We start from the raw sequence: 14,629 nt of genomic DNA on the forward strand, positions 1-14,629 counted from the left end.
ATAAGTCGAATGTAAGTACGAACCAGGTACATTAATTAATTCAAGGCAGGTTGCGATGGAAGGAAAATGTGTCAAGTATATAACACTACAGATTATTGGACTCGTTCATACAAGTTTTTTCCTGTTCAAGGTGTTCTCACCCGAATTTGCATAGTCTTGTTCCACATTGACATCGTTGGGCTAAAGATTTCCGCTGATTGGTTAAACGGAATCTCTTGGATGATTTTAAGCTTGCACAAGCACATCTAATTTCAGAGTAAGATACAAAGCCGAGAAATCCGTTCCTGAACTGGACTGAGATTTGAGAATGCAAATGCAGAATTTACATCGTACAATTTTCCCTATAATGTTTTTCCTATGGGGAACTCTTGCCGAGGTCAAAGAGAACAATATTGACACAATAAAGACGAGACTGGAAGAAGAGAAAACAACGATGACTTTGATCCGAAATCAAGCGGAAATATGGCATTGGCTTGCAGATCTAGAGAGACGACTAGGAGGCAATATGTGCGGTAAGACAAATGCAATCTGTCATGCAGACATTTAAAGGATAGATATTTAGAATACGTTGGCAGGAAGTAGGCTTTCAAACATATTGGTCTCGTTTCACAAAACAACAAAGTTTACGCCAAACATTAATGAAATTTGAATATTTCATAAACATATCTATAGCAAAATTTCGTAATTAAAGGGTAAAATATTATTAAACTCCTGCAAGATATGCTTGCATGGTGAGAGAGAGAGAGAGAGACAGAGAAACAGACAGAGAGTGACTGCTTAGCCACAAATCGATGAATATACAGGACTGAGCTTGTTGAAGAAAACGGCTAAGGTTGACTTCTTCGTTTCTCTATTTAAAATCGTTATCTAACCTATCGGCTGTTTAATCGATTTTATTTGTTTTGGAAAACTCTTCGAAACTTCTTTCCTATTCTCCAAGTTCTTTTGCAAAACCAACGTCCAATGCCTTTCAAACATTAGATGCTAAAGTCATTGCCACCAAGGCCATTTGACTGGTCTTGAAATGTTGTACAGATTAATCCATTGGCAACAGATCGATCAAATGTTATGAAATAAACCTAGGCCACTGACCTTAAAAGTATGATGAACTCCCTGGGTCAGTGGTCAACAATATTTTATTAATAAGAGACACTCGAAGGTGTTGATGCCCTCCTTGTTGAAAAGAATTCGAAGGAGTTCAAGACTATTTCTTCATTTTAATCGCTGACTGGTGTAACCCTCACTACTACTCTTAAGCGATAACAAGATTTTCAAAATAGTTGCTAAGGTCGACAATATATTGTGTGTCATAGTGGTAGAAAATTAAATTAGTATCAAGCAGACTTCATTAGAGGTTTTTGGATGAAAACTCCATGTCAAAATTACCATCCATTCAGGATGAGTACCGATAACCAGATTTTCAAGATGACTGCTGTGGTGGTCATATTAAATGTCAGATTTTTCAGGATGACTGATGTGGTTTTCATATTGAATGTCAGATTTTCAAGATGACTACTGTGATGGTCATATTGAATGTCAGATTTTCAAGATGACTACAGTGGTGGACATATTGAATGTCAGATTTTTAAGATGACTGCTGTGGTGGTCATATTGAATGTCATATTTTCAAGATGACTATAGTGGTGGACATATTGAATGTCAGATTTTCATGATGACTACTGTGGGGGTCATATTGAATGTCAGATTTTCAAGATGACTACAGTGGTGGACATATTGAATGTCAGATTTTTAAGATGACTGCTGTGGTGGTCATATTGAATGTCATATTTTCAAGATGACTATAGTGGTGGACATATTGAATGTCAGATTTTTAAGATGACTGCTGTGATGGTCATATTGAATGTCATATTTTCAAGATGACTATAGTGGTGGACATATTGAATGTCAGATTTTTAAGATGACTGCTGTGGTGGTCATATTGAATGTCATATTTTCAAGATGACTATAGTGGTGGACATATTGAATGTCAGATTTTTAAGATGACTGCTGTGGTGGTCATATTGAATGTCAGATTTTCAAGATGACTGATTTGGTGTTCACAGTAGCAAAGATACAAAGTTCCAATATCCTCTCATGATTTGTACGGTACATTTATATATAAGGAGGAATACACAGAGTGTAATCTACTTAATGCTTTGTGTATATATATTTATTTCTTCATGCTTTATAAAACCTAATAATGAGGGTCTAGAAACATGTAATTTAATATTAAAATGTCCTCGTAAAATTGTGTGGATTGTTAAGGCAGCAGACTAGTCAACCAGTAAAGTAACATAGGGATAAGCAATGAATAAATACCCTAAAGGTCGTCTATCCAACCCCACCACCAATATCTCTCTCTCTCTCTCTCTCTTTCTCTCTCTCTGGACCTTGGTGGACAGATCCCAGCGAAAGTCCGTTACAAAACCAAGCGTGACAGATTTTCATCAGTGGCATGCGTCGATATCTCCGGGCCGTTAAATATTCGAAAAATATAGTCACACGAAGAAATGAAAATGGAAAATCAATTATATTGCTGCTAATTAAATTATAATAATGACTGAGCTGAACTGTAAATACATTTCAACCTTTCAATTACCTCTTCCCGGTTCCTATTTTGCTTAGTTTATGTTTCCAACTCCTTTAAATACGATGGCCTATATGCACCGCGTTCAATGTTCCAGAAGGTAACTATGATATCTTGGTAGTGCTCAACTTTCTTCATTTAAACCATCTTTCCTGTATAAATCATAATTGCATCTTCTATTTATTTAATCAATATGAACGCAAGTAGAAGTTCCAATGCAATTTATCATTTTCAAAGGGGATTGGGATTAATTGTAAAAGGTTAAGAATTACATTTTGTACGGGATACACTGGACAGAGCTGTGCAGAGTTTATGCATTCCGTAAATACAAAGTTGCTTGTAGTCACTCATAACTACTTTGGAAATCCAAGTTTGTGTATTTGTATGTGACATAACAAAATTATATCTGTACACTATCTTTGATTTACCACCCGTTGTATAATTAATTCAATAAAAGGAAACCCGACAATCCTAGTTTCCTTTTAATGAAAGTTTATGAAAATGAAACTGGTTTCTGTTTGATCTTATTGTTCAAAGCTTTACTACCTGTCACTCTTAAACGGGTTAAATGTTAAATCTGCATATAACGAAGGGACACGAACATTCATGTTATTCCATCAGACACTCGTTGTAAATGGGATAGTAAATTGTGTAAGACACTGAAAATGGCATTGCATGTTTACGGCATGCATACTTGCAATGTAATAGCTTTAAATGTCCCATAACAAAACGCAGGGTCCAAAATGCAGCTAATGTTTAATCTATTGCGTCAACGTGATTGTTTTAAACGGACATATCTAGTGTTAGGTAATGTAACTAACACCAGTTGATCACATTGTTTTAGCATGTCGGTGCTATATTTTATGAAAAAGAATAGTTCATCTTTCTCAAACCACCTACAGATTACTTTCTAATATGTCAGCCTCACTATCTCGTTAGAAGTTTCGAAAGATTTTCTATAATTGTCGTTGTTTATCTCTTTGTTTTTCTATGTGGTTAGCCGTACATTAGCACAGTAGATGATACTGAGTATCTAATCAATGGGGCTAAAGGGCCTTCCTCAGAAAATCACTACAACAAGCAACCCCAGCTAATCCAGGCAGAAGTCTGGCAATCAAATGAATGGCTTTCCAACACCGACTGTTTTAAAGTTTAAGATACTAGCAGCACACGACTTCCCTAAAAGTATTTCACGGGTTTCATACTCAATATCCAACATCACCGGTGACATTTACGACGTTAACAGGGTATATAGCAATACTATCAGTAAATGACAAGATTTCTAGATATGACGTTTACCAATATCTTAACAATTGCCAGCGGTGCTCTTGCCAGTGAAGGTCCAATTTTAACAAACACAATCAAGTTTGGGTGCGGTGTCTCCATTAAACGTCATATAAAAGTATCAAGTGACATTTTCTTTACATTGATTGTACTGAAATATAAAGTGTAACGTTTTATCCAAATAAATGAATTATCGATTATTTTTCTAGATAAACAGACATCAAACAGCACTGTCGGATTTACTGCTGAGCTGTCCACAAATCAGAACTATCCTCCTTTGAAGACAATCATATTTGACAGGGTATTGGAAAACAAAGGAGGGGCATACAACCCAGTCACCGGTGTCTTCAAAGCTCCTCTCAGGGGAATGTATCTTTTATCCGTTACGATCCACAGTACACCGCCACATGGCCTCCATCTCGAGCTAATGAAAAATCTTTCATACATTGGCAGAGTCTATGCGGGGGACAGTAAAAGCAGTTGGGGAGATACCGGCTCAGTCACTGTTGTCACAACCATGGACACAAATGATGAAGTGTTCGTAAGGGGCATGGCCTCATCAAGTGTTAATATACATGGCGGTGGATGGTCAAGTTTTACTGGTGTTCTTATTTCAAGATTCTAGTAAATGTATGAACTGTTAATTCCTACTCATTTCACACATTAATGTCTTTAAACTAGTAAATGTTTCAAAAACATGTATTGGTGCATATTAAAAGCATGACCCTCATAAGATTGTCACGTCCACATTTATTAGACTGCAAGTTTCTTGATGCATCTTGTATTAAATCGAATTTCAGTACTTATAGATTTCTCTTATTTTTACAAAAATTTGATCAACGCATAAATATAGTAATCAACTGAGAAGGCTTTTGTAAATTAGTCTAAGCGGCTAATATGCTACGATGGATATAACTCTGATAATACAACATATTTTTACCATCTTTCCTTTTTCATTATTAGCTGCAAGTACCGAATATAAACATTTTTCTTTTCTTTTGCTTGAATGTGTGTGTGTGTGTGTGTGTGTGTGTGTGTGTGTGTGTGTGTGTGTGTGTGTGTGTGTGTGTGTTTAGTGGTTAATTGGGATGGTCTGGAGCTACCAGAGAAATTCTGGGATCCCACAAGAAAGATCTCTCCACAATAATAACCGAAAGGGATTCTCAGGGGCCGTAAGGCTGTTTAATGTTAACAATATCCATAGGTTTAAAATATCAGGTCACTTTGAATTTAAACTGTTGGCAGTTATGATGCTGTAAGTGGTGACATTAATAGAGAGTTTCCAGGATTCTCTGGCGGTTGATTGAATACATAGACATGTCCAATCACATTAACCTGAAGTCATAAAAGTTAAATACCGTATGTGAAGACAGCATTAGTCGAAATTAATTACAATAATTAAACAAATTACAACAGAAAATATTATTTTGATTATACTAAATAACGACACTGATGCACAATTTAGCATGGATTAAAATTAGAAAAACAATACTTTATTAAAACGGATGACACGAAAAGCAATGCTAAAATTATGAACCATTCACGAAATTTAGTGCAGACTAAAAATAATCATGTAAACTTTACCAATTTAAAATGATATAAAAACATTTTCCTAGTTTAAAAAATTACAAAACGTATGGATTTGTTTTACAATTTTGAGTAAAATAAATATTTTCTCAAATAAGCATTAAAATTCTACACAAAATATTTTTAACAAAAAATGCCATTAACTCACCTCCAAAAATGAACATATACTCGTGTAACATGCAAACAACATTACAGACACATTTATTCACACAGACACATACATACAAATAAACATAAATAAATTTTTATTTTAAGTAGTGTTTCTATTTCTGGAAACCTGGATGATCCTAAATAGGACCAACTGTTACCTTAAAATGGATCTTTTTCTCTCATAGACGATTTGTTTCTTCGGACCTACAGACATGGACAGGGTACAAGTGTGTCTGATTCAGCGCATTCTTCCGATTCTTCACCCTGGTGAATAATTATTTTGGTTGCAATTTTTGTCATTGTTCTTCCTGCAGCCATTGCTGTTACGTCCAGACTGTAGCAAGAGATATTAGATATATAAAAGTAGAGAGAAGATAAATATTTTTAAAAATTAATTTTCGTGATAAAAATTTAGATAAACAAGTTCTATACAATTAGTGAATTTGAAAACATTTTTAAAAATCCCAAAACAATACAGCCATATATATTTGTAACAAGTTTAAAACAATAGCTACGCAGATAATGTAATATACTTATTGGAAAACGAAAGAATAACATTTACAATTTTTATATAATATTAAACAAATTAAAATAAACTGCCGTTAACTAATAGAGAAAGAAATGAGCAAACAATTTCAACAGAAAATGAAACAAATTTACAACTATATGATATAACGTATCATATAATTATAAAATTTGTTTCATTTTCTTTAGCAAAATATTCAAAAGATACAAATGATAAACATTTAAAACAAATTTACAAAACTTGAAAATTAAAATGCAAATGTGGAAATTCTAAAACCAGTTTGCGAATACGTATGTGGCACAGGTTTTACAGGGACACAAGCCGTATTTCAGCTCAATGAAATAATCTTTGCAATAGCATCCCTATACTTTTTACAGCGCAGTCGGTTCATCATATGGCTCTGACAGCTAACGAAATAAACTATAAAAGAGATAATATCGGAAATTAAATTTTAACTGGATGTTTGCTCAACCTTTGTTCTGAACCTTAATAACAATAATTACAGTCTAAGGAAAAGTTTCACTAGTGTCAGATATATCCTCTAATTAAAATGTAATTAAAAGTTCTGATCCTTTTGACCAAAGTCAAAAGATTTACTTAAACGCTGACTTAGAAAAGCAAAAGATCTGCATAATATTTAGTAAAACTATAAAAAGCACCGAAATTGAAAAGTATTCCGCATTTATTTAGTCCATTGTCCACTTTAATTTATTCCATTGACTCATTGTCTACTTATATTTAGTCCACTGATCCATAATCCGCTTTATTTAGTCCATTGATCCATTTTAACAGTTATTTAGTCCAATGATCCATTGTTCACACTTATTTAGTTCATTGATCCATTGTCCACTTTTTAAGATGCAAATATTGGAAAATAGGTATGCTACAAAAATAACCCGTCAAGATGTACCTCTAAAACCTATCGTATACATGAAAACTATATATTTAAATGTGTTGCCATGGAACTTCTCCAACCCCAGATGGAATGAACAGAGTAGAGGAGTCCTAAACTGTAGCATTATGCTTTTTGTCGAATCCATCCTAATTCATGTTCTATGAAACTGTACCCCTTTGACAGCAAACAAAAAATATAGACCGAAACCAATTATGAAATAAATTGCATTATCTAGGTATCATTCAGTAAAATCGATGTTGCTCCGATTACTCTCTGAAGCTTACGAAGTGTCATTGACGTCCCATAAGAAATCTAAGCCATATTTTCATGTATGTTGTCATGCCGGCATTTATCTTAAAACTGATTAGGCCGAGTAATGCCAGTGTAAGGCAAATAAGTGAGGACATTTATTTTCGAATTGATGTTTTAGCTCCTCAGTTCCGACCTATGACCGTAAGCAAGGATTTACCCTGGTTATAATTATAAACAGAACAAACAAATGTACATGATATTTCCCTAACATATAATTTATAAATTCAATAGATAAAGATAGTTAACACCATGTGTTTTAAGTCACAGATATGTGTATCTGATTTGCATTGTTTGATAGTGAGCATAGTTATATTTTGTTTTCATGACAAACAAAGTAATGTAACATTTTATGTTGGACTTAATCTTATCCAAAATCAAGTTTAAGTTCTACATTATATTGAATTATTGATTTTTTTAATGATGTAAATAACTTATACAATTTTCTATATATGCATGGTTTATTATTAGTATCATTGTTGATAGAAGAAAGCATGTTTATTAGGGTCTGGGTAAAGGTTATCGGAGTTCCCCTACAATTCATCTGGCATACCTGACGTAGTCCAGGTTGTATATTATAATGTTAGTAACAGACATTCTAATTACAACTAACATTTTATTTTTTAGAATGTTATTTTCCATTAAGTTATGGTATTGTTTAGAAACGTTAATTGTGACCTGAGGTCAAGAAGAGAACTATATAATCTTGTAACTGAAAAGATTACTCATTCTTGTTTCAACATCAATTTATTGTTGTTTACAGTATTTGATTTGAAATTATTCAAAAATTGTCTTCTTTGGAAATACAAAAGTTCTTTGATAATACTCTTGGAAAAAGAAACTTGAATTTATGAAGAAATTGCAAATAATGATTTCTTCTTAGATTGTAGTTTTGTGCTACCACAAAAGACTATTGGTACATCAACACGACACGGGTCACCACAAGCACATTAACACCTTCTGCGTATGATTTAATTTAGATTTCCGCTAAAGTGTATTCAGAACTTGAATTATTAATACTTGTGTCTATAATTCTAGGATTGTATTTTGGATTTAATTCGCAATACCGTACATTATTTGTTGAATTTTACCCAGATTGATGCTTTTCGCTCTTTTCTATTTCTTATTTTAAGAGCATAGACCCCTAACAATAGTTAAAGAAAATAAATGATCCTTTAACCAAAGTATTTTTGCTTTACGAAACCATAGTTACAGTAACACAAGAACTATCTTGTCGCATTCTAGATGAATTCCTGGCTAATTCTGACTCATTTTTATCGGACGGACGTTATGTATCCCTGTATAAACCCTGTATAAAAATGAAAATTGTAGATTTTGCATATACCTTGGAGACGTACCAGATAATTCGTGCTTGAAAAGAAGTGTCCCTTCACCGTCGTCAAATATCTTATAAACTGAATGGACACGTGAGTTCCATATATTATACTGCACATGCGGAGATGTCACTTTAGTATGTCAAACCTTCGTAGGTGAAGAACAAAGTAAACATGACGAATGGTAACATTCAATGCATCCTGTTCAAACGACAAGGGCAAAGCTCTCGACAACGGTACAGAACATGATTTACTGAGACCATGCACAATTGATTTTAGCAAATCCAATATGAAGAAAACTTTGTGTGTCAAGTGCACGAGTGATAAACATCTAAAGAGAAACTGTTTCTAGTCGATATTTAATATTGTCTTACAATAGCGTGACAATGAAAGTGATTTATTTATGCAAACAACACAGCCAACACTTACACATCATCTCAGCTTGGAACTCACCTGCTAAACAAATATGATGTGTTTATAGGGTCGAAAACAAGGGTAAGGCAACTTTTACATACACACAGCTATACCGTTACATGTAATCACAAAATATCACACACAAGGGTATTGATTTAATTATACACACTACTTTAAACTTTCATAATATTACTCACTATCACATTAGATTATTAAAACAAGCAAGATTAATAAATCTCTTTTTTATATCGATATAGTTATCGCTGAAAGAGCCAATGGAGTAAATGAAAACACCTGGTTTGATCTACGTGGCATATCTTTGTTGTTTTTATTTTACTTTATTCACAACTGAATTTGACTAGGTAAGATTTAATACAAACATTGCAAGGAAGATATGCATCATTCTCTCTCACACTTTCTATTAAACAAGCCACTATTCATTATTACCAATATTCTACAACATCAAAATCATAACTAAAACAAACTCATTGCTTAATTAAAATAATTAATTGGATAGAATCTGAAAATACACGACTAATCCTGAAAACTGGCCAGAGGATTTACAAAATGACCACATCTCTTCATTGATAGGCATGCGTTCTTGAAAATAGAATGCATAATGGTATATATTCATCAGGAGCCTGTTATTGGTAAAACCATGTAATATCAAAGCCAACACAACCTTAATGCATCAATTAACGTATCAAGCTTGAATTATATTCAATTGGTCAAGTGTCAGTGCCATTTCCATTAGAGAATCAATCACTTAAATAACAAGAAAGAAGAGAACAGTTTTTTTTTTTCAAAAAGAGTCCACATCTTTATCGGAACAAGCAATAGTGATTCGATATCGTTCATCACTTGTAGTCCATTTGCAGCAATAATGTAACGTGTTTGCTGATACTACGTTTGCAGATAATAGAAAACAATACCCATGCTCATGTAATTTAAGTATTTTAATCTGATAAATCCAGTACAAATATGCACAAGACAACTAAAATGTCTTTAACATTTCAATAGACCTATAGCGATGACTTCATCATGTTTTTGAAGTTGCTTGTAAGCAGATGATGTTATTTAATATAAAAAATAGAGAAGACAAGAACTGTATCTATCTCATATCTTCATTTCATGTCTCAGTATTAAAAGAATCATGGTTTCATTAATATGTTTACACACACATTACGCAAATAGCAACCATGACTTTAAGACATTTCTTGTTGACCCAGGGAGATGTGCTACGCAACAAGCATTATCAAATCACTACCAAAAAAAACAAACGTTTGTTAGAATCTTATGGAGGTCTAGATTTGTTGCTTCAGTTGTTTTCAATCTTCCATTTCATTTCAAAGCGGTTGTTTAATAGATTCAATCTTTTTTGTCATTTCTGTGTTACTTCTTATTGTGTCTGATTCCTTTACAGCATTTAATTAATATTCCAGAATAATTGTATCTCATATTTTCACACATGTGAAAATCTTTCCTCATCATTCATGCACATACAATTTGGTAAACACTGTCTTCCTAAAGTAAATACATCTATTCATTGTCCTATTCATTCATGTTGCATTTCTTTTCATATTTCGTCTTTATATAACATTCCAAAACTGCCAATAGTCAATATAACGAGACTATTTGCAATGGCTATCTCTCACACAGCAATGATAAACATTAAACATAACATGTCAACTAAGTGACCAGGATCATCAGAGCGTCGGTGGTGTAAAGGTTAGCATGGTTCCTTCCAAGCAGCCGATCCGGGCTCGATTCATATGTATGACGTTCATAAATGTTCCACTAATTCCGGAGAACCACACAGCACACCCACCGAGTTTCTCAGTGGTCCAAAGCGCTCACCGTTACGGATCACTGACATCTCACATCTGTCGGCATGGCTTCGAGTCTCGGGCTCCGCCAATGTTGGTATGCGAGAAAGCTTGCCGGTAGGTTCTCGTGGGTCGCTGGTTCTTTCCAGGGCTTTCGCGATTTTCTTCCTACACCGTTTATACTGGCCGCAAAATATAACCGGTCTTGTATAACCTATCTTGTGCTGAAAATGGCATCAAACTCTACAACAACAACGTCAGTAGTGAATGCAACGAGACAGTCTATCTAACATAGATGTCTCTCACACATCACGGACAAGCATTATGCATGACATGTCCCCTAAGTGAAGGGAATTCCATGCACTCGAACCGGGTTCGATTCCTGGCTGAAATATCGCTTTTGTCACTGCCCTACTTAAATGCGAACATAACTCCTGTTTATGATTTTGGTGCAACCCTGACTCACAAGATTCAATACTTTTCTTCGCTGTGCATGATTATTTTTTGCATATGTATGACGTTCATAAATCTTCAACTAATTACGAAGATAGCCGCGTTGCTTAGTTTGAAAAGCTTCTGATTCGGTATCAAAGGGTACCGGGTTCGAAATTTACTCAGGCATGTTCTGATCGGCGGCCTCTCTGGGAACTAATTACCTCGTGGTAAATCCAATCATTTGTTACTTTCCTAGCCATAGTAAAGTCAATAATATTTTGAAAATGACATTAGGAGAAATATTTCCTAACATAGATCAAAGGGAACAAACCCAAGGTCAAAAAGATATATGTGTTTCCGTCCGGCAGACCGTCCATGTCTTTCTTTGCCGATCAATGAACTATTTCCCCTGGGCAAAATAAGAAAACTAATATCGGAAACTGATTGATGCATCTATTGCAGCCGGTTTTGCCCATTCCATGAAGCGTTTGGATAGATAGATAGATAGATACATAGATAGATAGAGAGATACATAGATAGATAGATAGATAGATAGATAGATAGATAGATAGATAGATAGATAGATAGATAGATAGAGGGATAAATAGATAGATAGATATATGGATTAATAGATAGATATATAGATAGGTCATTATAATATATGTGATGTAAAAACAAAAACAATCTAACGATTCTAATTTTAAAATCAGTGGAATACGAAATATATTCCTTTTATGGCTATATATTAAAATTCAAGTAAATAACTAAATAAACGGTTGCTTATATTTTTATTTGAATGTTACCTTTGATATCATTTTGTAAGAGAAACAAAACATTCCAAACCAAATTTATGCTGCGTCAAATTCGTCAAAAAGAAAGAACAATTGTAAACCGGCTACATCCCAATGAATTTCAGCTTTTCAGTCTCGCACGTAAATCACACTGTCTAAATCCTGACAGCTCGCAACAGGACTTACAAAATAATCACATCTCTTCATTGATAGGCATGCCTTTTTGAAAATAAAAAGCCTAATGCGATACATTGATCAGGAGCCTGCTATTCATATAGCCATGTAATATCAAATCCAACAAATAATTTTTGAATCAACCAACCTGTCCAACGTTAAATTAATTCAGTTAGTCAACTGTCAGTGCCATTTGTTTTAGAGAATCAATCACTTGACTAACCAGAGAACTTTTTTCATAAAGAGTCCACATATTTATTGGAATAAGCAAGATATTCGATGACGTTCTGCCACCTGTTGTCCTTTTTCAGCAACCATGTATATGGTTTCTCGATACTACGTTTGCAGATCGAAAAAAGAAAATAATACCCATATTCATGTCATTGAAGTATTTTACTCTGAATCCAGTACAGATATGAACAAGACAACTAAATTGTATTTTACATATCAATAGACATATAGCAATGACTACACGATGTCATTAATTTATTACTATGTTTAGACACGCATTATGAGAACAGCGACCATCATTTTAAGAGATTTTGTGTTGATCCAGGTAGATGGGCTACGCAACAAATATTATCATATCATACAAAAAAAAAACAAAATTCACTTATCATGTGATGGAGGTCAAATATAATATTTTGGCATTAGAATGCTAATGTTAAATGGAATATTGACACAAAGACCTACTTAAATATTATCAGAAGCAGCCATATAATCCCACATGTATTCATCTATTTTCAAATAATTATCAAAAAGAATTATCAAAAGATTATACGAAATTGAAGATTTTGTCTCTTGAGCTGTCGATTTGATAATGAATTCTGGATGAATGCACCATACTTTTACATTCAATTTACTAAACATTTAATACAATGCACTGTCAAACTGCCACGAATCAACAACCGCATAGGATCCTAACTATACATGTTTACGTATCTTGCCTGAGGTCCTTCTGTTAATGGTAATGTCCTTGCTTTTCCATCTCTTTTCAAAGCGATGGTTTGTATCTTTCTTTTTTCAACTTTTTTCTGTTTCAGTTCTTCCGATTGGTATTGTATACAATTTCTTCTAGCAAAACAAACAACACTATGAATAAAGGAATAAAATAATCCAGATGTGTCACACACTGAAGACATTCTAACATCTATAAATTCAAACTGAAACAAATAACACCAGATAATTTGCGAATATTGTTACTTCACTGATCTCTCACACAGGAATGATTAACGTTGTGCATGACCTATTACCTAAGTGACGAGAATAGAGTATCATCAGCGCGTCGGTGGTGTAAAGGTTAGCATGGTTGCCTTCCGAGCAGCCGATCCGGGTTCGATTCCCGGCTGACGCATGTCATTTTGTCAATACCGAGTTTAAAAGCGAACTTTGTTTTTCTTCTCTTTCGGATATTTAGCAAGAGGACTTCCGGTTATGACATCAGAAGGAAAACACGTTTGATGATCGCTCCGTGAATTTTCAAGTTTTTTTCCTTTAATAGACATTTTTGCTGTTTTAATTTGTTACAGGTACGTTGATAAGATTTGTTTGATCGCATTCATATATAAGTGAGATATATTTTGAGTGTGTGGATAACTTTATCCACCACACAAAATATTATTTTCTGTGACAATGAATACAAAGCCTGGTCGTGCTGCACGTGCAGCACAAGGAGCTGACTCACACTCTAATGACACCAGTGGAATAGCTAACAATAAGAATGGCATGTCGAGTAACATCGATAGACAGACAGGAGCTTCTCGTCGTTTTGGGAAAGAATGTACCGTGGTGATTGATGTAAAGGATGTGAAGAAAATAAAGGCAAGTGATATTGTTAGAAGTGTAGAAGAATTAACCGGAGATATGTCGGTCTATGCAGTTGTGCCCAAAGGTGCAAATTTGTATGAGGTCACACTACCGAGTAAGGAAGTAGCATATAATACCTTGTGTGGAATTGATATTGGAAGTGAACACTTTGATTGTACTCTTTTATATTCAGACACTATTATTGTGTCAATTCTTCATTTACCAGCATACATCACAGATGATGATATAAGTATGAAGCTCGGTGAATACGGAGTAGAACTTCTTTCTCCCATTCAACGCAGATATTATCCTGGAACTAGTGTAGCTGATGGAACTCGTTATGTCAAATGTAAATTTCCACAGCAGGTAAAATCCTTGCCTTACAGTCTGAAATTTCAGACTGTCAATGGTCAACAATACTTTAGAGTATTACACAATAATCAAGTTAAGGTATGTTCTAGATGTCTTGATCCGGGACATGTTATAAAAGACTGCCCTGATTTTGTATGCT

General features: G+C 34.2%; 1 protein-coding gene and 1 non-coding gene across 2 annotated transcripts; both read left to right on the forward strand.

The window, feature by feature from the left end:
• The first annotated feature begins 224 nt into the window (after nt 1-224).
• On the forward strand, nt 225-4,673 carry LOC149771603 (complement C1q tumor necrosis factor-related protein 6-like). The gene is made up of 2 exons (XM_089948292.1): nt 225-512; nt 4,081-4,673. The coding sequence occupies exons 1-2, from the start codon at nt 308-310 to the stop codon at nt 4,494-4,496; spliced, it is 621 nt and encodes a 206-aa protein (XP_089804418.1). The 5' UTR covers nt 225-307; the 3' UTR covers nt 4,497-4,673.
• Nucleotides 4,674-13,594: 8,921 nt separating this feature from the next.
• On the forward strand, nt 13,595-13,666 carry Trnag-ucc (transfer RNA glycine (anticodon UCC)). Its single transcript has one exon. It is a non-coding gene; the product is annotated as a tRNA-Gly (tRNA).
• The last annotated feature ends 963 nt before the right edge of the window (nt 13,667-14,629 follow it).

Source organism: Sinohyriopsis cumingii, unplaced genomic scaffold (assembly GCF_028554795.1).
Source record: "Sinohyriopsis cumingii isolate HCF-2022 unplaced genomic scaffold, ASM2855479v2 utg001752l, whole genome shotgun sequence".
Taxonomy (NCBI): Eukaryota; Metazoa; Mollusca; class Bivalvia; order Unionida; family Unionidae; genus Sinohyriopsis; species Sinohyriopsis cumingii.

Excerpts from the sequence above, each read along its gene's own strand:
- LOC149771603 (XM_089948292.1), top strand. The coding sequence starts at position 308 with ATGCAAATGCAGAATTTACATCGTACAATTTTCCCTATAATGTTTTTC. Across the intron at positions 513-4,080 it reads ACTAGGAGGCAATATGTGCG|ATAAACAGACATCAAACAGC; the intron begins GTAAGACAAATG and ends TTATTTTTCTAG.